This window comes from Corapipo altera, unplaced genomic scaffold (genome assembly GCF_003945725.1).
Source record: "Corapipo altera isolate COAL_440 unplaced genomic scaffold, ASM394572v1 1, whole genome shotgun sequence".
Classification (NCBI taxonomy): domain Eukaryota; kingdom Metazoa; phylum Chordata; class Aves; order Passeriformes; family Pipridae; genus Corapipo; species Corapipo altera.
In genome coordinates, this window is record NW_020884873.1 from 8,600,708 (window position 1) to 8,627,809 (window position 27,102).

Genomic DNA, 27,102 nt, shown 5'->3' on the forward strand with positions numbered 1-27,102 from the left:
ATATTTGCTTTAGTTCTCTTTCTTATTATTTTTGCAGACTTGGAGTAATTGGCTGTAAGGGATTTATAAATTGCCCTGGTTCCAGGCTCTTCTGGCAAGTGGTGCTTCAGGGAGCTAAGAAGCAGAGCTGGAAAAGCAGTAGCCATTTCCCCTCTATGTGTTTATAAAGCATGGTGGGGGAAGAGAACACAAACAGATCATCAGTGTTAAAGCTCAGGGCTTAAAGGGCATGAGGACTGTAGTGCAAGTCTGCTTTGTGAAAGCCAGGCTGTGTGTGCAAGTAGAGAAGATGGAGACATTTGTGGCCCATAGCTTTATAATTGAGGTTTTTGGTTTCTCTTGCCATATACCAGACAGACTTTGAAGATGGCCAACAAAACTCTTCAGGTATAAAAGTGCACCTACACATATGTGAGTCTAAATGCGGATGTGCACGACCATACACACAAATACAGAAACTCCTGGGAGGAACAAGACTGACTCTGTCGTTTAAAAGCCCTTTGTCCAGCTGCTAATGCCATGGACAGACTGCCCCTAAGGCTGCTGTGGTTCCACATTCCCACATGATTGCCAAACCCAGTGTACTCTGACTGCTTGTGCTATTTGCTGTTTGCTGCAACAAGGTGGTGCTGGATAGATATTTTTCGGCTCCAGTCCTTGAAGTACGCCTGTCAAGGGACACGGTAGAATTAATTCTGTTTGCTCAAGTGATGCAAAAGCACTTAAACATGATTCAGAACTCGGGCTGGAATCTTCAGGTCTCTTCTACAGCCTCAGGGATTTGTGATTTGGGCCTGTATTCTTAAAACATTTTGCCAGTAGAGAGATAGAGAAGGATGGTATGAAAGAATAAAATAAATGTTTAGCAGTTTTCCCATGGTCTGGGAGTAGAAGCATCATTAATTTCAATAGAAAAACAGAGTTTGTATCACTTCTGCACAAAAATTAGGGGATTTCATTTAGAAGAGTTTGGATTTTTAATAGTTAGCCATCTGTCTGACAACATATATGTTATTTTTTTGTCTATTTTCTGTCCATGATTTGTTTGGGAGTTTATTAAAATCAGTTACACTATTTCTACAATTTTTGCTTTTGCTGCTCCCAAACACATAATTCACACCACTGAATTGATAAATAGCATTTCTGCTAAGTGGTCAGATGCAATTTTTCCCTGACTGAACAATTTAGGATTCTTCTACATACTCAGCACCTATGTGTGCACAGATGCATGAACATACACAGAAATACACGCACACACACATACTCGAATATACAATTTACTATTAAAAAAAAAAAACAAAACCGAGCCACAGTGCTAAATTCAGCACCAGGTATGTTTCAATGCACCTTCCTCCCTTGCCTCAGTAGGATTCTGAAGCATGGGTTTAGATGACCTACGTTCAAGTGACAGAACCAGGAAAACGTGTCGTTTATTAAATTAAATAGGACCTTTGTCTTGCCTTTGATTCCACCACGAACAAATTCCTTTCAAAAAAAACCAAGCAGCAGAAGCAAAACTATGTGCAAATAATGAAAGAATAATTGCAGACTGTTTGGGAGGGCAGCTCTAGGAAGCAGGGAATACGTTCAGAGGCTTTGTTTGCTGCTGGTGTTCACAATGTCCTTTGTCTTCCGCAAATGTTATTGCAATTAAAAACTGGCTCAGCCAAATGAAGTGAATCAGAGAGTGCTTATTTACAAGAACATTTGGAATGAATAATATATGGCATAATTTCTGAAGCCTGACAGTTATGAAACCTCTTCTTTTTACAGAGGGCCTTTGCATCTATTTAAAGTTTTCTTTTACTGGCCAGTCAAAACATGAACTTGTTTCCCTAGCTAGGAAAGCAACACTCTCCAGCACTTACACATAGGGATGTGAGCATTAGCACAGTGTACTTAGATATTGTTTTTAGGAAATCTAAAGGATGAAACAAGGGTTTATCTGGGTGTACCCCAGACTCACGTCTTTGCTTGTCCTAGAATATGCCTCCAAGCCAGCACAAAAATTGAATTCTCAGGACTGGACATTTTGCACCATTTAAAATGGAACTATAAGGTGGATTCCACAAGAGGGAGCTAGAAAACAAATAATCTTTCACAGAGCAGGCTATTAAATTCTTTACGGAATAAAGTGGTGGACGTGCTACATGTGTCCATTATCAACCAAAAGAGGTGGCTGAGTTGCTGTTGCATCTAGTCTCCCACTAGGATGGCTGTTTGTTGTATGGGAACATCAAGTCGTGCTTCAGGGCTTTGTAAAGACTGACGAAGGATTGAGCCCAAACGTCTTTCTGGTGTCCTTGGGACTGAGCAGCTCTGTAGGCTGTATAGACCATGGTCAGCACTGTCCTTTCAAAGTCTTCTTTCTTGAGGACCCTTGGGTAGGAAGACAGCATGCTACTCAGCCTGCGGATCTCTGTGATGCTCTTGGGGATAATTTCATTGCAGATGGTGTCAAACTCAGCAGCCTTCCTCAGTGAAGCGAGCTCCTCATCTTTGATGGAGATCCTCTGACCTCTGTCAATGTCAAGCTCAGCTAAAAGAAACTGGTACAAAATCAGAGCACAGAAAGCTATTTATTTTCTCCAAGAAATTCTAGGCAGAGTAAATGTGTATTAACAACATGTCCTTAGGTCTTTAATTTATGTCAAATCGAGACAATTGCACTGGCTGGAGGTTGGGCAGACCATAAAGTTTCTATGTGAAAACTGGACTCCTGTGTTACCTACCTAGGAAAATTAGAGATAACCCATGGGGAAAAGGAAAGAGGAAAAGGAAAAAGCAGGTCCTCTTCTGTTGATCAAAACAGGTAAGGGTTGCTGCTGGCACCCTGCTGCGGATAGCCTAGTTCTGTGTGAGAAAGCACATCAGTAGCTTCCCAGCCCAACTCCCCTCTTTGGACATCCAATCCCATTTTCTCAAGGTGTGGGATAGACAGATTTGACCCATGCACCTTCTTCAGGTGGGCCACTTTCCCTTAGCTAACCATATGACCAGACTGTCATTTACAGATTGCAGTCCCCACTGCTGTCAAAGGGGGGACCTGAATTGTTTCGAAGTGAAAACAGTCATGCCCTTGGGATTACTTTGCAGTTACTGATACTTGTAGCCTTAATAATTTGTGACTGAGACCTAGACCAAAGAATTTAAATGTGCTTTGTTTTTAATATGCAACTGTTCTGGAAGAAAGTACATTTCAGTGGAAAGCCTTTTGCTCTGGTTTTCACTTTGCCTGTTGGTGAGCTAGAAATCAAATTTGAGGTACAGCAGGCAACTGCTGCCTGCTTAAATGCTCGAAGAACTGAGATTGTCACATATGTATATGTCTGTTCTCTCCCTTGTGGTGATCTATCACACAGTCAGCAGTGGGTTTACTTCTGGGGTGAGTAAAAGTGACATGAAGACAAGGTAATGGATAACCCCAGTATGGAAAGTAACCCCAGTGTGGAAAGTAACCCCGGTCTTGGTTAAGGCTTAAGGTACCATCTGCTCCCACATACTGAACCTCGTAAAGCAGGACCACATCTTCCAGTGAGTTTTGTAACACTGGGTTAAGGAAGGCAGCTGAGGACCTCTTGACTCGCTGAGCAGCTGGGAAAAGCATAGCTGGAAAATAATAATAGAAAAGAGACGTTCCATAAGGTGCCAAACACTGAAAAGAGGAAGCACTTTTCAATAGGAGTCAACCAAAGAACTGCCTGTTGCAAAGACTTACTGTACAATATGACTTCTCACTGTAAATAAAATGCATGGCATGGACTGCTTTGACTCTAACCTACTAGAGATGGAGCTTAGCTGTTTGTCCTATATCTATGTGGTGTCTAACACAGAATGGTTTATTATCCAAACCTGGGACTCTGAGTTGCAGCCTTGGAGGTGAAAGGAATAATGATAACTACAACATAAACATTGTCTGAAATACATGTCCTTTTCCTGGATGTGCAAGGGGAAATCAATACTGGCACTCAACAAAGCCTATTTTCTTCAGTCCATTCTCCTTCTGAGACTCTACATTGCACTGGGTTTCAATTGTCTAAGAATTGTCCTTCCTTATTTAATAGAGAAAGCTCCACCAGGGAATAATTACCTCATCTGTCCTGGACATTTAAATTTGGAAGGAGTGATTCACCCAGATGTCTGCATCTATGTACTGAACCTGTTACCAACTTAGACAAGACAGCTACATTCAATAAGATGAATCCCAGTTTATTATGACTTTAATACTTCACAGTGTTCTATTGTTAGAAAAAACAATCTGCTATGATCAGGTATTTATTCACCATTGTGAAGCGTACTACAGATACTGTCTCAGGGAAATGAGAGAGCAAACATATGTATAGTCCCTGAAATCAGCACCCCAGTGAAGTACAGCATTTGTGGAATCAATGACCTGTATAGCCCGGAGCACTGAAAATATCTGACACTACATTAGGGATGACCTAAATGCTTTGAGTTGCTAACCAGGTTGCTAACCATGTAACCAGGTGCTGTTAAAAGGTCTAAGTTCCTCCCTTTCAGAGTAGAGGGGGAAAACTCTGTTTTGTTTCATGCTATGTGTATATTATTTAGATGTTGATGTTTAGGTAATCATAATTTGAATTTGTTCAATTTTTTCTAATACTTAGGAATAGGAAGGGTTTTTTCAAATCCATGCTTATGTGACTATTGGTATGTTTCCCCAAAAACTTCACATCTCCACTTTAACTCTTGTTTACCAATAGATAAATTTGGAAGCCAGTGTAACAAACAAGGAAAGAAAACTCCCACCTTTTCAAACACATTATGATTCTCTCTTCAAAAATTAGATTTCTACAATTATGAGTAACATCTAATAGAACATGCAGCTTCCTTTGAATTTCTGAAAAGTTTCACCCCGCCCTTCCTCTACCAGCTTTTTTTTTCCATGAAATATTTTTACTAGATCAATTTAGTCCTGTTTTGCCAAAGTTCTTGTGATGGATTTTGCATGCTGCCTGTAGAAAACCTGAACATCATTTAAAACTCTCTCCGCTGGGCATGAAAAAGAAAGCTGGAGCAACTGTAATTATTTTATGGAAAGGTTGTCCCTGCTCTCTGACTACATGGTTTGTCAGACAATTTGCCTCTTTGGTTACCCAAGCAGATCACAAATATGCAGTTCCTTCTAGACTCTGCATTTTGATAGGACACCTACAGAGCTAGCTGCTTCCTATTCGATCCATGTGAGTTTAGCTTAAAACTTATTTATGATAACTGAATAGTACTTGCAGGGTATGTGACTAAAAGCCTGAAGGAATGAATGCACCAGGAGAAGGAACAGAGACTTAATGGACTCGGTCTCTGCAGTATCCTTTCCTCAGCCAGCAGGATGCCTTTACCAGCCAAGAACCTCGTCTGGCCCAGCTGAGGAAGGGGTGGGTTTGGGAAAGGTCACAAGCTGCCTGCAGGCTCTGCTCTGTGAGAGTGTTTGCCTGACTGGCCACTGGGGCTATGCCCACTTGCTGCTGCTGCTCCATCTCTGATGTTTACTCCTCTTGCTCAGAGCTCAGAGCTTGGCAGCAGCTACTCCATCTTTTGCTCTTGACAGTTCATGAACGCAATTGAGTGCATGTGAAGAACTTGAAACTTCAAGAACTAATTGCTGAGTAATTAAAACTTTTATTACTGGGCAATTAAAACTCTAATTACTAAGCAGCTGGAAGAAATCCAGTCCATAATGATGACTATTCATTTTCATCTCTTTTAGATGCCCTTTCAGTGAAAACAGACTCAGAGCACAGAGCACCTCTACATATACAGATGGTTTACATCTCAGATATCCTCTGAGTCTTGGCAAAAGTGTCTGTGGCATCTTCCTTCGGTGCTGTTGTGCTTATTGTCATCACATTGATTGCTTTTAAATTGCAGTCCAAGTACAGATTCCCATGTGGAATTCCACATGGAGCTGAGCTGGGAGTCATTAGATTCAGCCCATCATCGCTCACCCAGAAAAGCCTCAGTGAAGGACTCCCACAAAAACAAATGCCATATTATCGATTTAGTACTGGCCTACTTGCTGAATCACAGGTAGTGCCTTAGAAAGCAGAAGGGTTTTCCTACCCTGCTGTTCCCAGGATAACATAGATTAGGTTCAGAGATTCAGAGGGATAAGAGTTTGAACTTCTCTATTATGAGAAAGGACTCTGTTTGTATATCAGAATCAGGCCATCCTCTGTAGGGACCAGGCTAGCACTGATTCCCTCTTCTCATTATCTTGTTCCCAAAACATATTAAACTTTGTTACAGTTCTTAGAGACTCCACTCAGAAAGTCTTTCGGAACTCATTTATATTTGTCATGGTAATTTAATTTTCCTGATCTGCATTTTATTTCAGACCTACCCTTTCTATCTCTTCCTGCACAGAAATCCTTCCACCATCACCCCCTCCATAGTCGTCTCCATGAATTCATGAGTTCCTCAAAGACTGCATGAACATTTAGAGCAAGAACTCTCTGATTTTCATGATACTGACTTAACACAAATGTTAGTTAAGCACAAAAGCTGAGAAATAGAAAGATTTGCAGTTTCTGCATTTAGTGATTGCAAATTCCATTTGAGAAGTTTCTGCTGACGTTTACTTTTTCTTGCATTTATTTCCATCTCTGACATGAGTTGTCTGGGCAGCATCAAAGAACAGCAGGGGAGTATTACTGTATTTACCAAATATTTACTATTTTCTTCCCCAAGGGAGTTCCCTGTGATGCTATCAAACAATTATTTCATAGGAAGATGCAGAGCTATGTATCATTTTATGTTGATGTTGCAGCCATTTGTTTCAATGGCAGTAGCCATGAACATCTAAGCAGCAGAGATCCCTAATTGATATTGATAGAGAAAGCCCAACCCAGTGATCTCTGAAGTCAGTGGAGAGTCTCCTATTGATTTATTGTTTATACTTCTCTTACAAATGTGTCAAGACATCTCCAATGCAGATGCTTCTGTCAGGGCTGATCAGTCACGTAACAAAAAGCTTATGACTCGCAGATATGAGGTAGGAAAAGTAAGGTTTTGATTATCCTTACCGAAAACATTTTCTATTCTATATCTGTGTACTGCCAGGCTCATCGTCTTCTAAATCCCTCCTTCACTGGGGCCTTGAGAGTTGCCCTTGATCTGACCTCCCTTGCTGCCCAGCTGAGGGCTGGAGGTGGATTAGAGAGTGCAGTGTGCCTGAGGACAACCATCCACTCCAAGCCTACCTGCCTGACCTGGAATGGCCTCATCCTGTGCCCTGGAGTGCAGCACTGCCTCTGCCTGAAGATGGTGGGCAGCCTACAAGTCTAGTCCTAAGGGTAGTTAAAAGTACCTGTCAAAATGTGGCTCAGAAGTTCCTATTTTCTGAACCGCTTACTGCAGGAGCCCGTCCAGTCTCCTACAACTCTGTTGACTCAATTCCACTCTCCCTCAGGACTATCTGTGTTTTTAAACAAAAGCTCTAGCCGTGTTTCCCAACTTGTTGACTTGCTTCTAACTATTAATCTAATGCATCTGTATGGTTTAAATATAATATCACCTTTGAGGCTGACAGAAGCTTTATTTTAGAGGTTTTTTCATCTTTCTTAAGAACTCTGCCAGAATTTTCTGTATGTCATTAGCCATGTGGTAAATATTTGTGATCCTCTCCCAGGTTTTCCATGCAGTTTCATTGCTGAGGGTACAGATGTTTAGTTTTGCTTTCCAGTTCATACACCTGCTCATGATTTCCCAGTTGCTGCCTGTGATGTGTTTGTTCAATAAGTACAGAGCATAGCTGCAGGAGTGCTCAGTTATTTGTGCATCACCAGTGCCCTTTTCTTCCCCTGTGAAAAGGTATGAAGCCTTTGAAAAAGTATGAGGGGTGAATTGGGCCCCACGCAGACCATTGCTCCAAAGCTCATACAGCTCCCTGGGGCTCTCGGACACGAACACAGTTTAACTGGGGTTGTGACTCAGCAAGAATTTTTTTGATTGCCATCATGGGCATGGAAAAGGGCTATCTCATTGCTTCAGAGGGACCCCTTTCATGAAGGACAGAAGGAGCAGAGGAACAAGGACTTGTGAACCAAAACTTCTGATTCCCTGCAACCAAAAAATGAGAGTCCCTTGTAGGCATAGGGAAGGGCAGTGGTCCAGTTGGAGTTGTCCTATGAGCAAAATTCAGTCATCAGGCTGCAGTTGCAGCTCATGTCTTAGATTACCAAGCATGAAAATAATTTCTTTGGTCATCACTGGCTTTCTGGGACCAGTCCTCTTTTTCTGGGAGTACAAGAAGGGAGTGACCACACAAGCACCAGAAGTTCCTGTTCCGTGATGGACCTAAAAAGGACCAGTGATCTCTGAAACTCTTTTATGTATTCTCCAGCAGCTGTTACAGGAATTAAGAGGGGTCTGCAAAACCATGTCCTCATAGACCACCACAACTGACTTTTTACTACAAGCTCCCAGCCACCCCTTAGAAGTGAGAAACTGCCACCAGCTTAGCAGTACATCCAGCTTGGTCCATCACAGAAAAAGTTTTTCTTTCCCACCCAAACCTTTTGAAGACAGGACTCCTTGACCTCAATAGAAAGAAGTTAGTGAATCCAAAATTATAATAAAAGCAATTTCTCCCTATTTGGCTTTATCTTACTGGTAAAACAGGGAATAAAAGTGTTTATTTCAGTGCTGTGAGTGCCTTTATGCATGAAAACAAATATGCATACTCACCCTAAATGAAAGGAAAACATAAACTTCACAGGTTATTGTTCATGAAGGCATGGTAAGATATGGAAAATATTTTAGTATAAATTCATTGTCTATTGTTGTTTTGCTCTGCCCTATAACAAGCCCAGAAAAACAGCATTTGAATTATACTCCAGTGGAGTGATTTTTTTCCTAGCCCAAACATCACATGTCTAGAAAAGTAAATATAAAACATCCGTGACAATGCTTACCCTTTTTTTTTTCTGTGCCAGCTTCTACAAAAGTTAAAAAATCCATCTCCTAGGCCATATGCACAACCGTTTTAAGCTTGATGCTAGTCAGCCTATAGCATATCCTGGTTCTACTCATGAGCTGAAAATTTTCCTTGTGTCACGACATTTTTCTCTAGTCTACCTGGAATTTACACTAAAAAGACATTTGGTGATAACTTGGTGACAGATTTTCTCACTAGCACTGACTTCTTTGAAAGATGAAGATGATTTTCAAGGTGAATTCAAGCTTTTGCCTAAGAAAACAAACCCAGCACTGTCCACAAAGCGATTGTATAGGCAGACACAGCAGCCATTATAATTAATGCCATGCAAAAATTATGAGTGATCTAGGCTGACTGAAGCTATTTTCCTGCAGAAACTGCTGGGCAGTTCCTAGAAGTCATTGTTTGGATCTTAGGGCAAATGCCTGAAATGCTCACAAAGGGATTCTTTACTGTGTGGGTGACCATGCACTGGAACAGATTGCTTAGAGAGGTTGTGGAATCTCCCTCACTGGAGATATTTAAGAACCTTCTGGATGCAAATCTGTGCAATGTGTTCTCAGAAGACCATTCTTGAGCAGGGAGGTTGGATCAACTGACTCACTGTGGTCCCTTCCCCTTCCAACCTGACCCACTCTGTGATTCTGTGATTCTCTAACACTGTCCAGGAAGCATTGTTGGGAACTCTCCTTGACCATGCACCACAGAAGAGAAGAGGACATGAGTGTCATAATTTGCATACACCTGAAAAAATCTTTTGTTTCATGTTCTTCATCAATAATCTTGCTTCTGAGGGCTTACATAGAGACCAGAATTTTATACATAGAGGGTTTTATTTCTGTCAGATGACTCTTTGGTGGGTCCATGCTGAGTTGCTTCATTGCTAGAGTAACAACTCACTATCCCCCATTTACTGTTGCAGGCTAACTGTGAAATACCTGTCCTTACCATTCTGCAGTGGTACCAAAAGCATCACTTTCTCCAGGGTGAAGGGATGTTGACCTCTGAGAAGTGTGTGGTGGGCAGTGAAAGTAGTAATGTACATCACAAAAAGGGCCATATTATGAAATGATAATGTGTTTTATGCATTCTACTTGCCCTGTACTTGCCTCATCCCCAGTAGGGTGCATCTTCACCATCTGCAATGTGTTTATACTGTCCTGGCCTGCAACTGTTGCCAGGGCAGAACCAGATTTAGCTCTTCTGTATCAAAACCACTATACTAGAAATGATTGAATGCTTTGCCCTAGCACAGGGGAAACTAGAAGAGTGGGAAGCTGGAGGAAAAATAATAGGAATAAAGAGGAGAAACACACACAAAAGGGGCAAGGAAAAGTACTGCAGTGCGATAGCCCAGCATCTGAAACTTGTATCTGGAATTGTGGTTACTCACATAAGTCGCTCCCATGACAACGAGTGCAATGCAAAGACTTGTGCATTCCAACTTTAATACATTTAAATCTCCATTATTGGGAGATTAAATCCCAATGCCCCTTAGGAGAACACAGTAGTGAGATGGAGAAAATGTTTTAATTACAAACCAACATGAACTAGCACATGTTTAAAAGTAGCTGCCAAGAGAATTTGCCCCTTTTTACTTTCAGCTTCATATCCTTGCTATCTTAGCTCCTAAAATTAAACTTAATAGTGACAATGGCCTCTCTTTATTCCTGACTGCTGGTTAAAAGTGACTATAGACATCAGTATCCTCTTAAGTTATTAAAAAAAAATGTTTAAAAGAAAATCTAAGCTTTGTCAATAAGGATGCAGGAAGTAGATCTCCCTATAAAAGTTGGCAACAGGCAATACTGTTCTTAGAAAAAAATCAGTTTTAAACACCAAGAATTAATAGCATATTGTATTCAATCCCATAGTGCAATATATAATCTGTTTTTTCAAACTAAGTTATTTTTTACTAATTTATCTCTTTTTTAAGAAATACACATATTCTGAAAGAGTGTCTCAGTCACATAAAACAGAACCCACTCCAACATACACTTCTAACTTTATAAATGTCCTGAGATCTGTGAGATCAGATTAAAGTGCAACAGAGTTTTCATATAAAAAACTAGAGTGGTAATAACTTTTCTAACTACTTAGCACAAGTAGAAATGTAAAGGTGTATTAGAAATACCAAAAACTCCTTTTGTTTACAGAAATGGATATTACTAGAGATGTAAATGGTGTTTCTGAGCCCATGCTTATGAGAGGCAGAGAGTATTTTCATTTATGATTTAAGTAAAATGGTTTCAAAGATATTACTAGCATCAACTAACTAAAATGGTCTGAGAATTTATTCCCTCATATAAAATTTCCATTATGCAGCATTTTCACCTGTTCCCAGCTTGGAGCAATGTATACTGTTATTTATTCTTCCCTTGGTCATAAGGAGGGGTCTCTACCTGGAATTATTTATGCATATAAAAAAAATGTTCCAGTTAGCCAGGAGAGGCCTTTAACATGCTGGAGTAAAGCTGCTGCAGAAGGTGTGGAAAGAAAAAAATGCACATAGACAAACTGAAGGAAAGAAGGAGTAAACAAAATATATTGTTGTCCTTCAGTTTACTGCCACTTTACCACAAACTGGGGATAGACTATGACGAAAACTGCATGAGTGAAAGGCAGCAATAAAGAAAGGAAATATCAACTCTGTTCCACAGATTTAATCCATAGGCTATAAGCAATTTTGCTAACACAATAAATTTCAGGCAGAGTTGGGAAATGGACCAGTGTTTTATATCCCTGTCTTCATCGCAGAGCCACCTCTCCTTCCCTATTTGTACTGCTCACAACAGCCCTTACACAAGGTGAAGGCACAAAGGAGTCTTAATTAGATGCATTTGAAATTTTTTTGTACAAGTGAACAAGTGAAGGGATATAATGGTGATCCAATCTACTTCCATTTCTCCCAGGAAGCAGCAGAGAAGGGAGTGAGTGAGTGAAGGAAGGAATACAGTGGTGTGCATGTGTTTTGGTTCTGAGCTGTGGGAAAGGGCCCTAGGAGCTGAGTGAAGTGGATGACTCTACTGTTGAACAAGGGAGCAAGAGCAATGAAAATCTGAGCTCTGCTTCATGGGAAAAGACAGAGCTGTAGCAGCTCCGAGAGGTTTCTGCATCGTGCTACTGCTGCTCTGAAAGGAAAGTCCTTCAAAACCAAATCACTCTCTCCAGTACTCTGCCCTTTTTATATTAGCAACACAGATCCCAAAGGAACGGGCTTGGGCCTTGCACCATCTCCAAGGTACATATTTCCTCAGAGCTGAGTCACTGAGCACAAGAAAAGAGGTGTCCAGTAGTTAAGAATGGTTGTGTTTCCTGGCAGGCAGAGGTGACTGCATAGCTAGGGTTTTGCTGAGTCTGACCTAATCACAGCTGTAGCTGCAAGGGGCAGTCCAGCACGCCTGCCTGCAGGGAGGTTTTCCCTCCTTCCCTTTGTACTGACTTGCTTTGTGTGGCCACACAGTCAGCTAAGCCAGGAATCTGTCTGGTCACTAATACAGGGAAAAAGCAAACCAAAAAAAGAGCGATAGATTTTAGCAGCCTCATTCCACATCACATCTGTGAGGCCAGCAGCACTTCTGCATGTGAGAAACTCACAGTGCAAGTGCAGTCTAACTGTTCTTAGCATATGTGATGCTGATTCCAGTTCTCAGATGACATAAAGATAAAAATCAGCCACAGTTAGGAAAAGCAGAAGACCCTCCTCCTGCCTACACATCCTTTATCTAACCACCAGGCTCAAAAGCTCCTTTCTGTGCAGGACCACCTCAACTAGGGTAGTCATTGCTTCTGCTAGCAGTGAGGGTCATCTGCAGGACACTAGCTGCCAAACACTTCTTTCCCTTCTGTGATTACATCTCACTGAACTTTTACCTGAGTACATTCAACTGGCACAAAGAGTATGTAAAATTTATTCCCAGACTGGGTGGTGAGAAAGGAATCAAAGATCTAGTTTGAACACACCTATCAAGGAGCAGTAGGAAATTTATTCCATCATCACATGACAGCTCAGTAATGATGGGGACCCATTCCCTTATGCCGTCTGTGAATGCTTTCAATTAGCAAGTTAACTTAAGTGTCTGATGGTGTATTTAGGAGCAGCCACTGAACTGATAGCTGACTATTATTATTTTACTCATATATGAACTGCTCACCCACATGAAACATGAAACACAATGAAACCCACACATATGAACAACAAGCTATTCCTCATACTCACTATATATGAACATCACAGCTCAAAATTAAGGAGGAATAAACATTATATTCACCATTTCTTTTCCCTTCCCTTCTAGAAACAACCAGAAATGTCTTCCGTTTTTCTTCAAATCCCCATCCAAGTTGAAATAAACTGTTAGGAAGTGAATATATAAATCCCAGTTTTATACTTCCTCTCCTCTGGGATTTCACTTGTTCTTCAAAAGCAGGGAAACCCCAGCTGCATTTCCAGCTGTTCAGAGTTTCAAATGTCAGTGCACCTGCAGCTGGTTTTCTTAATAACATGAATATGTGCTAAATGAGAAAGTATATAAATCAGCCTTACGCAGTAAACAAAAAGTATAGGGATTCTTGGTCCTTTTTGCAAGGAAATGTGTTACTTTTGGAGGGAATACCTTTTCAAAACATTTAATGATTTCTAGTAGTCATGATAAAGACAGAAAATCTGAGAAAGTGACTGAGAGCTGAAGATGGATTTGGATATGTCTCTGAACTGGGCTGGTACAGTTGCTTTGCCACCTGAACAGAACATGAAGGGTGGAAAGCTTTCCATCCATGAGTGATTATCAGGGGAACCACACATTTCTCCTGGAGAGGTGAGTGAAGATCAGCATGAGAAGGCATGTGTTCTGTCAAGAAAATACTTGCATGAATGTCTGGACCCTATTATGGTAATTTCCACATCTCTTTGAAAATAATACTAAAATATTAATGGAACTCAAAGATAATCATCCACAGAATCTAATCAGTGGATTTCAATCTGCGCAGGTGTAATGATGGGCCAAGACAAGTCTTTGTGATATTGCCATAAACATAGCAAAGAAATATGAAGGGTGAATGGTAAAATGGATTATATTTGTAACTGCCTTCCCTGCTCCACACACACATATATGGGATTTTCATTTTACAAAGCAGACATTTTTCCACTGTTCATTATTATTTCATACTCTTCTAAAACCTGACTATTCCTAGATCTTTCAGGTTTCACAGTCTGCTGAAATAAAGCTGAGACTGACGTACAACTGGATTCACCATTAAATGCAGAAAGCCTTGCCAAAACTTTTAATGTCGCAAATTGCTAAAGGCTGCTGGACACTGTAGATGAGGTCCTCAGATGACCTGAGCTGGCACCACCACCCCTGTGATGCTGCTCTGCAGGCAGCCAGGTCACAGAGAGCCCTGTTCTGTGAAAGCAGCACACTTGGGACCACAGGAAGAAAAGAAAGTTAAATTCAGGGTTACAGAAATCTTACAGCCAACAAAATAACCCAAATATCCTGTTTTCTGTGATCTGAAGGGCACAAAATGCTGAGAGCTGCTCCTGAAACTGATGGAAATTTAAAACTCAACTTCTTTCACTGCTACAGTTCCTGTCTCTACAGGTGCCATCTCTCAGTGGCTCCCAGCCCAAGAGGATCCTGCCAATTTGTCCCATGTATTTGATTCCGTGCTCTTCTTCCTTAACATACCTTCTCTTCTTCTGGAGTCGTTTGAGCTGAACTTGTGAAACAGAATTTGGCTTATGGGAAAATAGTCTAAGTAAATGTTTAAGGAAAAAATGTTAACGACTTCATACTCTAAATCTAGGAAGAATAAATTTGGAGATAGGGAGGAAGGCCTGATTTACAGTGAAATTCTCTAGCATGCTGTTGAATGAAACCAGCTGGGGAGTTCATTCTTTGATTTAACTCTTCTTTGCATGAGGACTGGTAAAGAAGACACTGTTACTGTGAAAAAGCATTTTAGATAAGACGATGTGATAGTCATTGTAAATTTTATCCTGTTTTTTTCTAGATTTGGGCTTTCTTCTTTCTAATCCAAACACTCTGAAGTTTGCATACTGAAATGGGCTTATTTAGAAAAGTTTTTGCCAGCATGTGTACACTCATGGGTTAGCAGCAGTATAGGCTGCTAGTGAAAAATTTTTTGGTCAGTCTGATGTCTGTTGTGTTGTGCCTACAGAAGCACTCCTTGCAAAAACTGGACTTCATCATGTCAAAATTCTGCATAACACCTCTTCCTCAGCTTGTTAGTGATGACGATATCCCAGGTAAGCTTATAGAAATCCCGTGGTTATGAATGTTATTGATATCCATCTTACATCATCCTCATATGACTTCCTTTTGTTATATTAATCATTGTCTGAGATACTGGAACACACTAATAAAACAAACTAATCATTTTTAGGGGTAGATTGATGTTTAGCACAGCCACAAAGTAAGGCAAGGGACTAGTTATCTCCCAGTTTATACTTCTAAATGCTAAGTAATCTTTAACTTCTGTTTTGACCTCTGAGTGCTGAGGATTAAGGATGAAGCAGAATGTAAACTAGCTTGTCATGGCTGAGTTCCTTGGGTTAGTAGCTGCTAACCATTGCATTGGCTTACAGAGACAGGCTGGTGTGAGTGCTCTAATTTGTTGTGAGGGGGACACAGAAGGTGATTTATATCTTTGTCTAAATAATGCATGGACTACTTTGTCAGCAAAAGCACCAAGGGGAAATGTACTGGGCTTTGAAAACAGATAAACAAACTCACATTATGTTCAAGTAGTTGCTCCCAACTGAATTCCCAAGCTGAATTGCAATGAGAAGGACTCAATGAGACAGGGGTGCTGTGGTCCAGCCTGGAGTTCAGCAGCATTCATATACAGAAGCATCAGGGGTGATAAATTTGCTTCTCTGACAGTTTACATCTTTGTTGGCAGCATGAGTTCAACCAGGAGGGAAAAGCTCCCGGGAGACATCATAGATAGGTGTGAAAAGCCAGCTGGACATGATACACATTTCTATCTTTGAATATGTAAATAGAAAGGGAGGGGTACGGAGTATTTAAGACATGTGACGAGTTGGTTCCATTTACCTCACTGCCAAATCTGTGCAAGTAGAAACTGAGCTCTTTGCCTTGGTGGTGATATTTTGCTTAAGAGTCCCCATATGTTCCTTTGGAGAATATAAGTGCACGTTGTTCAGCTTTGATGTTCACTTTGGCTGGACCACACTGGCTGTGAACAGCATGCCCAGAGATTAGGGCTGACATAATTGGGTGTGTGCTGGATGGATGATCTACGGCACATGCAGTTAGTCATTCAGGGTTTGAAGGGCATCCAGAAATTCACAGCAAATGACCAGCAGCCTGCTCTCTAAATACAATTTATGGTTAGCAAAGGAGTGCCTTTCTAGGGAAACACAATTTCTTATGGTATCCCTTACACTTAACTATATACCAGGTAGATTCTTTAAAGACAAACTTCATGAGCTGGAGCCCACAGCATTTCCCTGCTGTGAACATGGGAACTACAGCACCATGGCAAGACTGGTCCCCAGTCTGTGTGACTGCCAGCTTGTGACTACCCTGTCTTTCTCAGTCCCATTGCTAAACATGTCAATCCCGCTCTCTGCATTCCTGAAGGATTTCCTCCTTCCTCAGAATGCAGCATTGCCCAAGCCTCAGCCAAGTGGCTGCTGTTTTCCCTCTGTGCAGTAGGACTGGCTTTAGGGAGAGAAGGGGCACAGTGAAGGACAGTGACCTGGTACAGTAAGGCAGGAAGGTTAGATAACACAGCTAAAAACCCCAAGCCTGGGTCTGAAAGCAGGTTTTGGCTGGTTTTGATGGCTGACAGAGGACACCTGATATCTGTAGTCTGTTCATCAAAATTGGAATCCTCTGAGCTGAACTCAGACACCTTCTTGCCCATTCATTTCACCCTGGCTTCTCCCAGACATCCCGTGTGTAAACAGGACCACTGTGTCATCCTCCTTCTACTGGAGAGCCCAACACAGCAGTCACACAGTGCCCTCTGCCACTTGGGCCTAACTGTGTCTGATTGTATCTGATTTTTGTTGCTTGTATCTAATTCCAGTTATGGGCAAGCTCAGTGTGGAAAAATCTTTGGATACTTTTCTATCCTTGTATCTTTGTTAGGACACAAATGAGTTTTACATTTGCTAAGTACATGGAAAGGTAGGTTAGCTCCTTTTGAGCTCTGTTTATTGAAAACTCTGGTGGTAGAAAGCAACAGAACAAGCAGTGTATATATTTATATCAATAGATTGATTACCTTCCAAAACTTTCTGCCAAATTGACATGGCAATCCAGAAAACCAGAAGTTGCTGCAACTATGACAAATGAATGGTTTCACTCAACACATGCTGTATTATATTAAACACAAGTAGTGTCTAACTGGAAATGGAGTTTGTTCAGTGCCAAGCCATGAATAATTGCAGCAAATAAAAAATGAAGAATGCCTTAAGTGTCATTTATTTTAAGACGGGGCTTAAGATACAAACAGTTCCTTCAGACATAAAATCTGTGTTTAATAAATAAATTTAATAAACACTTACTTCGTGTTTCTTCAGAGCCAGGCATAAAGAAAAATGTAATGTCGTGGCTGTGAGCATTATGAAAAACAGAGAGGAAACTGAGGGCTTTCAGAACTTGTTCCATTCCTCCAGGGACTGATAGGGAGAAACAGGGACTTGTGCAGCTGTGGCACTGTTTACTATGATTGATGTAAATAGGAAATGCTGCAGCTCCACAGTCCTGTAAAACAGTAAGTTTCTTGCAGCTTCTGTGGAATAAAACAGGCCGCTTCTTGGGCAGCGGCAAGAGTCTTTTTGCATATCCACACAGTTTAAAAGATCGAAGGGAGGGGAGGAGAGAAAAAGTGAAGAAATCTTGACATACTGATGATTCAGTAACAGTAGCTTTAACTTTATAATGCGATTGGAGGTGAATTGCCCAGATTACTGTCTCTCAGTATCCTGGTGGGCTGAGAGGCTGGTGGGGACCAGAAGCAAACTCAAGTCCTGCTTATATGAGAAAAAGGCGATGGCAGCTCCAAAGAAAAGCAACCATTCCATGAGCCTGAGAAACAGATGAAGACCAGCTGTGACAGATGGACATCTGCTGAAGGGTGGGTTCAAATGGGGATGCATTCCATGCCGACAAGGGAGCAAATGCTACTCCAATCTAGAAAGTATGTGTGGTTTAATATTTCCCATTCACATTTATCACATTTTCTCTCTCTTTGCACTTCCTTTCTCTTCCTTTTTCCTGTTGTTCATACTACTTTCTTCCACTGGCCATTTTTACCTCCAGCTTTTTCTCTATCATTTCTCAGCGTCTCTGTCTTTTGCCTTTGCCTCTGTCTCCCTCTTTGTGGCTCGAATTATCCCTGCTAGATTAGAAAGTCTATATTCTTCCCAAGACAGGGAAGAGATTAGAAGCATCCCCTCCTTTTGTGGCATGCCACTACCTGCCAAATAGATGGAGATCAAATCCTGATGTTCTGGCTTGGAGCAGATATCCACATCCAGTTAAGTGCAGTTTATTCTCTTTGCAATTAGGCAAAACCTAACTGAAATGTTCTCCTTCCCTAACGCCATGCCAGGTCTGCAGACATCACAGAAGGCTTTCGGTTCTCCAGTATGAGACTGCAGCACAATATTGCCTGTCTGCTGTCCCATTTCTTCCCAAATAACCTCTGACCTTTGAACAACTTATTTTTCCCTTTCTCAGCAACTTTTTTTCAGCTATCCACCTGGCTCCTCCTGAGCAGAGAGAGACGCAGTGGTTTGGAGCCTGGCTCCTGGCTGGTGACCTGTTTTCCTGTGGCTTGGGAGGAACGGCCAGAGGAGGAGCGGTATGCGTGCCGCTCTCAGGGGAACTGGGACACTGCCAAACCTAACCAGCAAACTGGGCCAGGAAAGGCCCCACATACTCTTTCACCACAGGAAAGGAATGTTTGTGGAAACTGGGAGTACTGGAGCTTATTTAACTCTGCTTCTCTCCTCACATTCTTCTTAGTCTCAAGCCCAGCACTGAGCTCATGCAGCCACAAGCATTGTGATAGAGAGACAAGGGTAGACAGGTTATTGCTGCAGCCTGGAGCATCTCAGGAAGGATAAAAGGAATTATTGACTGAGCGTTGGTCACTAAGTAGGTAAGATAGCCCCACAACTTGTGGTGCAGAGTTGGGCTAGTTTAATGTCTCTGAATGAGCAAATATGCTGTGGGGGATATATCACAGAGCTGCCATAGCAACAGCCAAATTGAACAGGATTTTGGTATAATGAGAGACACAGGGACAATAGAGACATACAGGATCCCTTCCTTGGCTTTCCTTCCTTCCAGTGGGTGAAAAAAATCCCACAGACAATGGTCCCCTTGGGGATTTTTGTTCATGTTAAATAACAAGTGTTACTTGCAGCGTATCCTCAAGCTACTTTTTCTTTTCATGATGCTTTGATATATCTTTCCCCCTGCTTCCCTGCATCAGCTATCTATATAGACAACCTGCATCAGCTTCATCAGTGCCAGTGCCATTTTGCTGAAAAACCCTTTAGCCAACAAATAACTTGTTTGGGCTGAAAGATTTTAACAATTAGGGTTACTGTAGGAAGCCAAATTCCAGATAATGGATGAGATTGTGGCTTTACTCCTGAGGGCAGAAAAGCTCCTGTTGACTTTTGCCATACTGGTTTGCACATTTAAGTGCTTCTAAAGTTAAAGGAAGGAACAGGCTGGTTTGCCCACTTCAAACCAAGACACTCTCACAGCTCCCTGTTTTGCTGCAGGCAGGTCCATGAATCAAGCTTCCTTCTCTTCAGCTTGGATGGACTCAGCTCCCCTCAGCAGAGCCACCAGGGTGCAGAAGGAGAGTTTCACAGAGCCTCAGTTCAAACTGGGTGCAAACTGTACCTGAGGGCAAGCACCAGTGTTTGCCTCCAGAACCCTATGCTGGCCCTATGGGTCCTGCCCTGCCTTGAACCCGAGCACAGGCACTGCATGCAAAGTTAATTGCTGCAACACTCAGTGTTTTACCTCAGCAATTTACATCTTGCCTGCCACTATTTGGGTAATCAGAGCCTCTGCAGGCTGATGATGTTCATTAAGACCTGCTGACTTTCCTTTCAATTAGATTGTACTATTCAGTGCTTCTGACAGGATTTCTTTCTGCCTGAGAAGTCATTACACTCCTGCTGAATTTGGCACAATCTACTCTGAGAAAAGCACTTTATGCTTCAGAAACAGAATTAAAAAAAAAAATAAATAATCGCAAGTATTAACAATACACAGGACTACATGCACACAGTCATCCTGAAGAGATCTGGGGCAAGTGATTGAATTACTCCATGCCTCGCAATTGAAAAGGGATGCTAACATTTCCTCTCCTAAATTACACTGAAATTACAATGAAAGTTCTTTGGAGAAGGAAAGATTATTTTTTGTTCTGTGTGTTCGCGTAATGCCTGGTACTACTGACGTCTCTAGGCCCAGCAGTATAAGACAATCAGGAGGGGACTCACAGTCTGTGAATGAGTACATGAGTTATTTCTTTCATCACAGAGCTGCTTTGCCTTTGGAAGAAAACATTGGCTGCTCAGCATGCACTAACAGCAGTGAGGCAGTTGTTAAAGGAAAGGTGAAGGAAGCTATTTCCATGTGAAAGTGTAAGGAGAGATTTGAACGGCAGGAGGTGCTTCTGAGCTGGACTATAGCTGGGACATGAGGACCTTTGTGAACTAATCCAGATTCCATGACAGTTCAATACCTGGGACTGAGGTAAACAGATGTGACACTACAGTATGCAGGAATTCTAAACAAAAATTACCAAAGTTGCAGCAAATGTCTTACTGACTTGCCAGTCCTCAGTACTGGGATGGAACTGGGATCACTGAGAAGTTTCTACTGGCATTACTTTCAGCAAATAATTCTCATTTAGCCTAGTACATATCAAAGAATCTTCCTCTTGTTGCTTACCCAGATTTCCTCAAAATTGTCTAGTTCCTCTCTCTTTTTAAATTTTGATTCTGCCAACCAGTTTATGACTGTATGAGCTGTAAGCTTTAGCCATTTTTTCACTGCTTCCTGTGGTGAATAAAGCCTCAGAATCACTTAGATCCTTCCTTCCTAACAGCATGACTGCTTTTATAGAGTACAATATCCATCTATGATCTAAACTAAAGTGTGGAAACTTCTGTAATCTATCCTCCCTCTGATCTCATCACAGTTTAGCATCATTGCCCTAGAAGAGATTAGAAACTTTGATTTTTTTTTTTTAGGCATCCTTTGTATGTCTTTCAGGTACCCACTGTGAATTCTGATTCAGGGATCATCCTCCACGCAGGTTAAATTAATTAATCCTGCCCCTAATGGAGTATTTGAGGAATCAGGACATGCTAGAAAGGACTTTGATTACAGTTGCAGCCCTACCCTATTGGATATTTATCCTACAGAGATTAAATCCATTCAGAGACTGTTATATTCCAGCTACCTTTTGCAACACCAAGCAGCTTTACTAGGCACTAATAACTAACCTATTTTCAGGCCTTTCTTCAGTCTTTTCTCTGCTCTTCCTCCAATATCACTTTGTTTGATAGTTCCAGACTGTCACCACAGCTGATGCCCAAGGCACCTGCCACAGGGAATGGAAAGTCTCTGTCTGTGCTGCATAACAAATCATAGGGCAGAGATGTCAGGGCCAGAAGCAGTATGATAATATCAGTGTGGCACTGGGTCCAACCAGGTGATCCCCACTGAAAGGAAGAGCTCATTCCCTTTGGCATACGCCATGCACATGGCTATCATCCTGCTGGCACACCAGCTAGAATCCCTGTACTACCCTGAGATGTGCATGACAGGCAGCTTGCCTCAGTTCTGGGTCTATGATCTCTGCTCCATACACCATTGTGCCACACAGATAACTTAGTTGCCTCCTTAGCTCATTAATTCTAAAATATTTTCCAGACCTTCTTGAAAACATATTTTTGTCTTTCCTTTCTTCTAATCTTTTAAAAGGCAGAAAATATTCTTCTAATGCCTCCTTCCTACTACTTACAGCGTAGGAAGGTTTGGTTTTTATGGATCTAATTTTAGGTCTGTGACTTAAAATTATGCTCATCTCTTACACAACCCTTTGCAAAAGAATTTAGGAAGTAAAAGCATAGGTATATAATTTGTCTTCTTCAAGTCATCCAGATGCAAAACTAATTCCTCTGAATTTCAATCCCAGGCAGCCCTTCAGGAAGTACCTTCCTTCCTTTACAGGTACAGTTGAGATACTTGGTGCAGTAATAATTTGCATCAGGGGACTCCAGCCTACAAACCTGCATTCCCAGGAACTGGATGAATTTAATGGAACAGATTCAGGATGCGTGGGAAAAATCCCTGCTGCTGCTCGATCAATCATTTTGCAGCTTCAGTGAGGTCATTGGAATGGACCCAACAAGCAGGGAAGTTGGGGCAGTTGAGGCAATTTTCCAAGTGACCACGTAAGAGCCAGAGAAAAGGGAAATACTGCGTTTTCTCCATAAGAAGTAACATTCTTTACACAGCCAGGCTTAGACAGAATTGGCTCTGTTTCATACCATTTCACATCTTTCACTTGCACTACATATTTTAAGAATTGGATAACAATGACTTTATAGAAACTAAAGGAAGTTGAATAGATGCTGCATTTGAAAAAGTTCTGGTAGCTGGTCCAGCTGGTGTAATTTTGTTTTACACTTGAATCAGACCTCTGGAAACCTTGTGATGTTCTAAATAAGCCCAGACCATAACCTGGTATACTTAGGGACTGCTGGGCATGTATGTGTATGTGTGTTTGATTATTTGTGTTGCAATTACATGCTGAGTTCAGCCCACATTTCCTTTGCTCGTGCTGTCCAAGCCAAAAATGTGTTACTGTCAGTGGTGGAATCCCAGAAGTTGCTTGAGCAGGGAGTGCCTGGCTGTAAGGATGCAATATGAGATATAGTGGGGAAGAGAGGCAAATAAGATGAAAAGCTGTGGGAATGCAGTGCATGCCCTAAACTCCAAGGCACAATCTTTGCACACACAGCAAAGATCAGCAATCTGGTACACAGTAGATGGTCACAGAGATTAGAATATACTAAACACTGCTTCCTTGTAAAAATACCATCTGAATTTTTAGCAACAGCCAGTCTCTCTTTCTTTCTACATAGTCTTCCCTCTCCTGGCACCAGAGAGCTGCCAGCCCGCGGTAGCAAAGCCCACAGGTAGAAGCAGTGGGCAAAAGTTGCTCATGTAGTAGCTGCTCCATCAAACTCTCAAACTAAGTTACCACAAACCTAGACGAAATATTAAAAGTTTGCATCGTTGTGGATAAATTAAGGAGGATGGACCTCCTGTTCTTCCAAGTAACTCCTGCAGAAATCCTTTGAGGAGAACAAACTGTTTCCCCTGGTGCTATGGAACAGCCATTTGACTTTCACCAGCCACTAGAGACTGGGTAGAAAATAATCCATAAAGATCTGGATGGGACTGTAATTCTGCTTTTGAGGTCTGGAAGGCACAGCACAGACACTCTCCAGAAACGTGAAACCTCAGTGATGCTAATATATCCTTTTCTCACTGATGGGTGAAAAGCATTTTACCTGCTTATTTTGAGTTATTCAACATCTCTGTTTCCGGACTCCACTGAAGGGTCCACTTGCCCTTGCAACTGTTTCTCCACTGTCTAAAAGCCACAACTATAAGAAATCTGCATCTTCGCTCCCTGAGTAAACCACACAGCAAGTATGCTACTGTTTGTGTGACATTTATTAGAATCAGGCAGCCCTTACAGCACATAAACTACAGCCAGCTGAGATGAAATGTGCTAATAAGGATTGCCTTAAGGTTTCTCCTCAGGGAACAAACAATTCTTATAATGCTCATAAAGCTAAGTTCTGCTCTCCAATGGACTGGTACTTGTCAAAGAAGTTTGATGAAAGCAACTGGGTGGGAAGCAGTGACATTGTCTCTGGTTACCACAGCTGCATGTGTGGATTTGGTTTTGCTTTGGGTTTTTTGTTTGTTTATTTTTGTTGTCAAAAAACAAGATTTGTTTCTTTTTTTTCTCCAGCAAAAACATCTCTTAAGATCTGGAATTCTTATTTGGAACCTTAAGAAATTAACACGACCTCACCTGTGCCATTGCATAGGGAATAACACAGTAGAAATCTAATATTACCTTTTTTTCCCCTAGACAGCTGCTTCATAAAACACAAGAGGCTATTTCTATACAGCTAAGCCTACAAGAGGCTCAAGAAAACTTGAGATGATGACAAGAAAATTATTTCATCATCTCTCCGGATCTTTTCTTTTTTATTCTGAACATGTCCATCCCAGACACCAGGCTTTGCCTGTGACTTCTGGACCAATGTCCACAGTTCAATCTAGACAGGTTGAGGAGTGTGTGAGATTTTTAATGCAAATGGCTGAAGGAATAAATAAAAAAAAAATAAATAAAAAAAAAGAGAAAGAAAAGAATAAAGCATTCTGTTTTCCTACCAAAAATGTTGGGTTTTTTTTCCATTCATTGATGCTTCTAAGCAAAGGGAAAAAGGGAGGTGGCAGTCTGGAGTTCCTAGTCACTAGTCAGCACAAGTATGTTCACCTTTTCTTATGTCTGACTTTTTCTTAAGCCAAAGCTTAAACAATTGGGCTGGGGATCCAAAGCTCCCTCAGTACCTCCTAGTGAAAAAACGGTTAAAGCTCGACCTTGTTGTATCCAATATTGGCTGTTCATTTCTACTGCAAACAATGACTGTTGGCAATTACAGCAAGACTCTTTATCTATTGTTTTGTAAACAATTTGGACTACTAGTCATTATGAAGAGATACACAGATCTGTCTTTCATTTCCGTCAATCCAGATGTTGATCTGCCTTTGCTTTTTCATTGCAAAACTCAGATCAGGAGTTGGATAAGACTTAAACGACTGAGGTTTAACCTAAACAAGACTCAGTTGCCATTTGTGGAGAGAGGGAAGAGCTCTAAGTGTATGGAAGGATGTGTTATATCTCAGTACTCAGATTTTATCTTAGGTTTCTAAGCAATTCAAAAATTAGGACAGTGCTTTGGCCCTCTCTAAATATTGCACATTCAGTTGGGATTGGTTGAGCTGGTTCAGGTTCTCTGAAGTAGTTATTGCTGAAGGAGTCATGCCTCTAAAACATCTTTAGAGCTGAATAGTCCCAGTAGCTGTGGAAAAGAAATCTGGTTTCCTCCTCAGCAAATATCTGCATACAATATTTGTGAAAACTGAACTCCTTATCGCAACAGGGAATGAATTTTCTCAGTCCTCTGAAGTCTCCAAAAACAAGCTCCAGAGCTTCCAGCTTGAAAACAATCTTCTTTCCCAAAAGGCAAAATAGAGTTCTGATGTTTTTCTTTAAATATTCATGGCGATTAAAATTGGACTTTAATAGTTGCATGGATTCCTTTTAGGGTTGTGATGTTGTTGTTTAATTAAAATAAATGTGTTAGCAAAAGTGAAGGACATCCTTAAATTGCACAGTGATTATTCCATGAAAATGACCGCTTTTTTTTTTTTTTCTATTTCTTAGATAAGGTGACATCATTCTTCCAAAAGGTAGGGTTGTGGGGGTTTTTTAATATATACAAATCTAGTTCTGATTTCCTCACCTTTTTGTGTGTCGTCCCTGGAACACAAACTCTTACCTACAGAATTAAGGGATCTTATGATGACAATTTGGGTTATTTCCTCTATTATATAGGAAAAGAAAAGTAAGGTGCATGGAGGTATAATGACTCATGAAGTATCATCCAAGAAGCTGGTGGAAAAGCTGGGGAAAGAACCCACCATTGTGAGTCCCAGGTCATTGCTCTGTCAGTGAGCTCCCACTAACTGCAAGGAACAATTAATTAATTCATATAACCTGAGCCAAATTGTGTAGCTCTTCATGAATTCACTCAGCCATTCTCTCTCTCACAAAATCAAAACCAAACCCAAAGAGCAGACTAGAAAGGTACCAGCTGCAATGAGGAAGACAGGGAAGATTGGAGTGGGGAGGGGAGAATCTGAATGCTCTATTTTTTCAGCACACTCTGGTGCCTTTAAATATCTGTGAATCTCAATATCAGAAGCAAAGAAATCTTCTGGGAGGTGTTTCCTTTCTCCAGTTCCAGCAGCTACTGAACGCATGCCAAATACCAGAGGAGAGAATAAAACCAAAAAAGGGAAAGGACATCATCACTAGCTTTTAAGCAAGCATCTTCAATGCAATCCAATAGTCCCAAAACATTCCATATGTTACTGTCACACACACTGGAATACAAATATGTCACAACTATATATTGTCATATTGTCAGCTGAAGCCTGATAACACATGAAGTGGCTTTCCTTATGTTGTGTGTGCTAGTCTGTCAGGGTAGGGTAGCAGGCATTCCCAGGCACCTTACACAATGTAGACATTCATGTCTTTACTATTACCAGGTATCTTCCTGTTAGAGGAGAAGATTATGCCACCTGTGACTGCAAAGGCTTTTACTTTAAAGTTTCATAATTTATTTTTGTTAATGTAGGAGAAAAATGAGAAGAAAGAGAGAAAGGAAAACGTGCAAGAATGTAATTTTGGTTCTTGGGATGTTTTATTATAGTAGAATACATATATCATTTTAGCTTTTTGCTCTTATTCATGTGTGTTTTTTTTATTTATATATATATAATTTTAACTGACCTGTTTAATGGAGAAAAAGAATACCAGAGCTGGGAAGGACAAATTGTATATATATATACTATATATCTATATCTGTATATATCTGTATATATATACACAGATATAATGCAGCATAATTTCAGACCAAAGCTACAAAGTCAAATTTTTATCTTAAATAGTTTTACATGTTTAAATCTTACCTCTGCTCCATCTGTGGGTCACAGTGGCATGAGCACTGTAATAGAACAGCAGCAGCAGCAAAGTCTTCCAAAGCATCCTTCTCTTTAAAATACGTGTGTCTAGCTGTATAGTAGCTTTTTAATTTCCCACCTCCTTTCTTTTCAGGAATAAATAATGGCTTTTCCTTTCCCCCTCCCCCTTTGAAGAAGAACCTGTCTGTTCTTCTGAGTACAGCTGAAGTCAGTGTGCAGCTCCTTTCCCAAACCAAGTCTCCTCGGGAT

General features: G+C 41.1%; 1 protein-coding gene across 1 annotated transcript; it reads right to left on the reverse strand.

The window, feature by feature from the left end:
• Window positions 1-27,102, reverse strand: FAM180A (family with sequence similarity 180 member A). The gene is made up of 3 exons (XM_027668842.1): window positions 26,842-27,102; window positions 3,509-3,609; window positions 1-2,549 (listed from the first exon to the last, which is right to left on the reverse strand). Exons 1-3 carry the CDS (start codon window positions 26,915-26,917, stop codon window positions 2,208-2,210), a joined length of 519 nt encoding a protein of 172 aa, XP_027524643.1. The 5' UTR covers window positions 26,918-27,102; the 3' UTR covers window positions 1-2,207.

Coding starts and splice junctions, on each gene's coding strand:
- FAM180A (XM_027668842.1), bottom strand. CDS start 26,917: ATGCTTTGGAAGACTTTGCTGCTGCTGCTGTTCTATTACAGTGCTCAT. Junction 3,610..26,841: donor GACCCACAGATGGAGCAGAG/GTAAGATTTAAA, acceptor ATTATTTTCCAG/CTATGCTTTTCCCAGCTGCT. Junction 2,550..3,508: donor ATGTGGTCCTGCTTTACGAG/GTTCAGTATGTG, acceptor ATTTTGTACCAG/TTTCTTTTAGCTGAGCTTGA.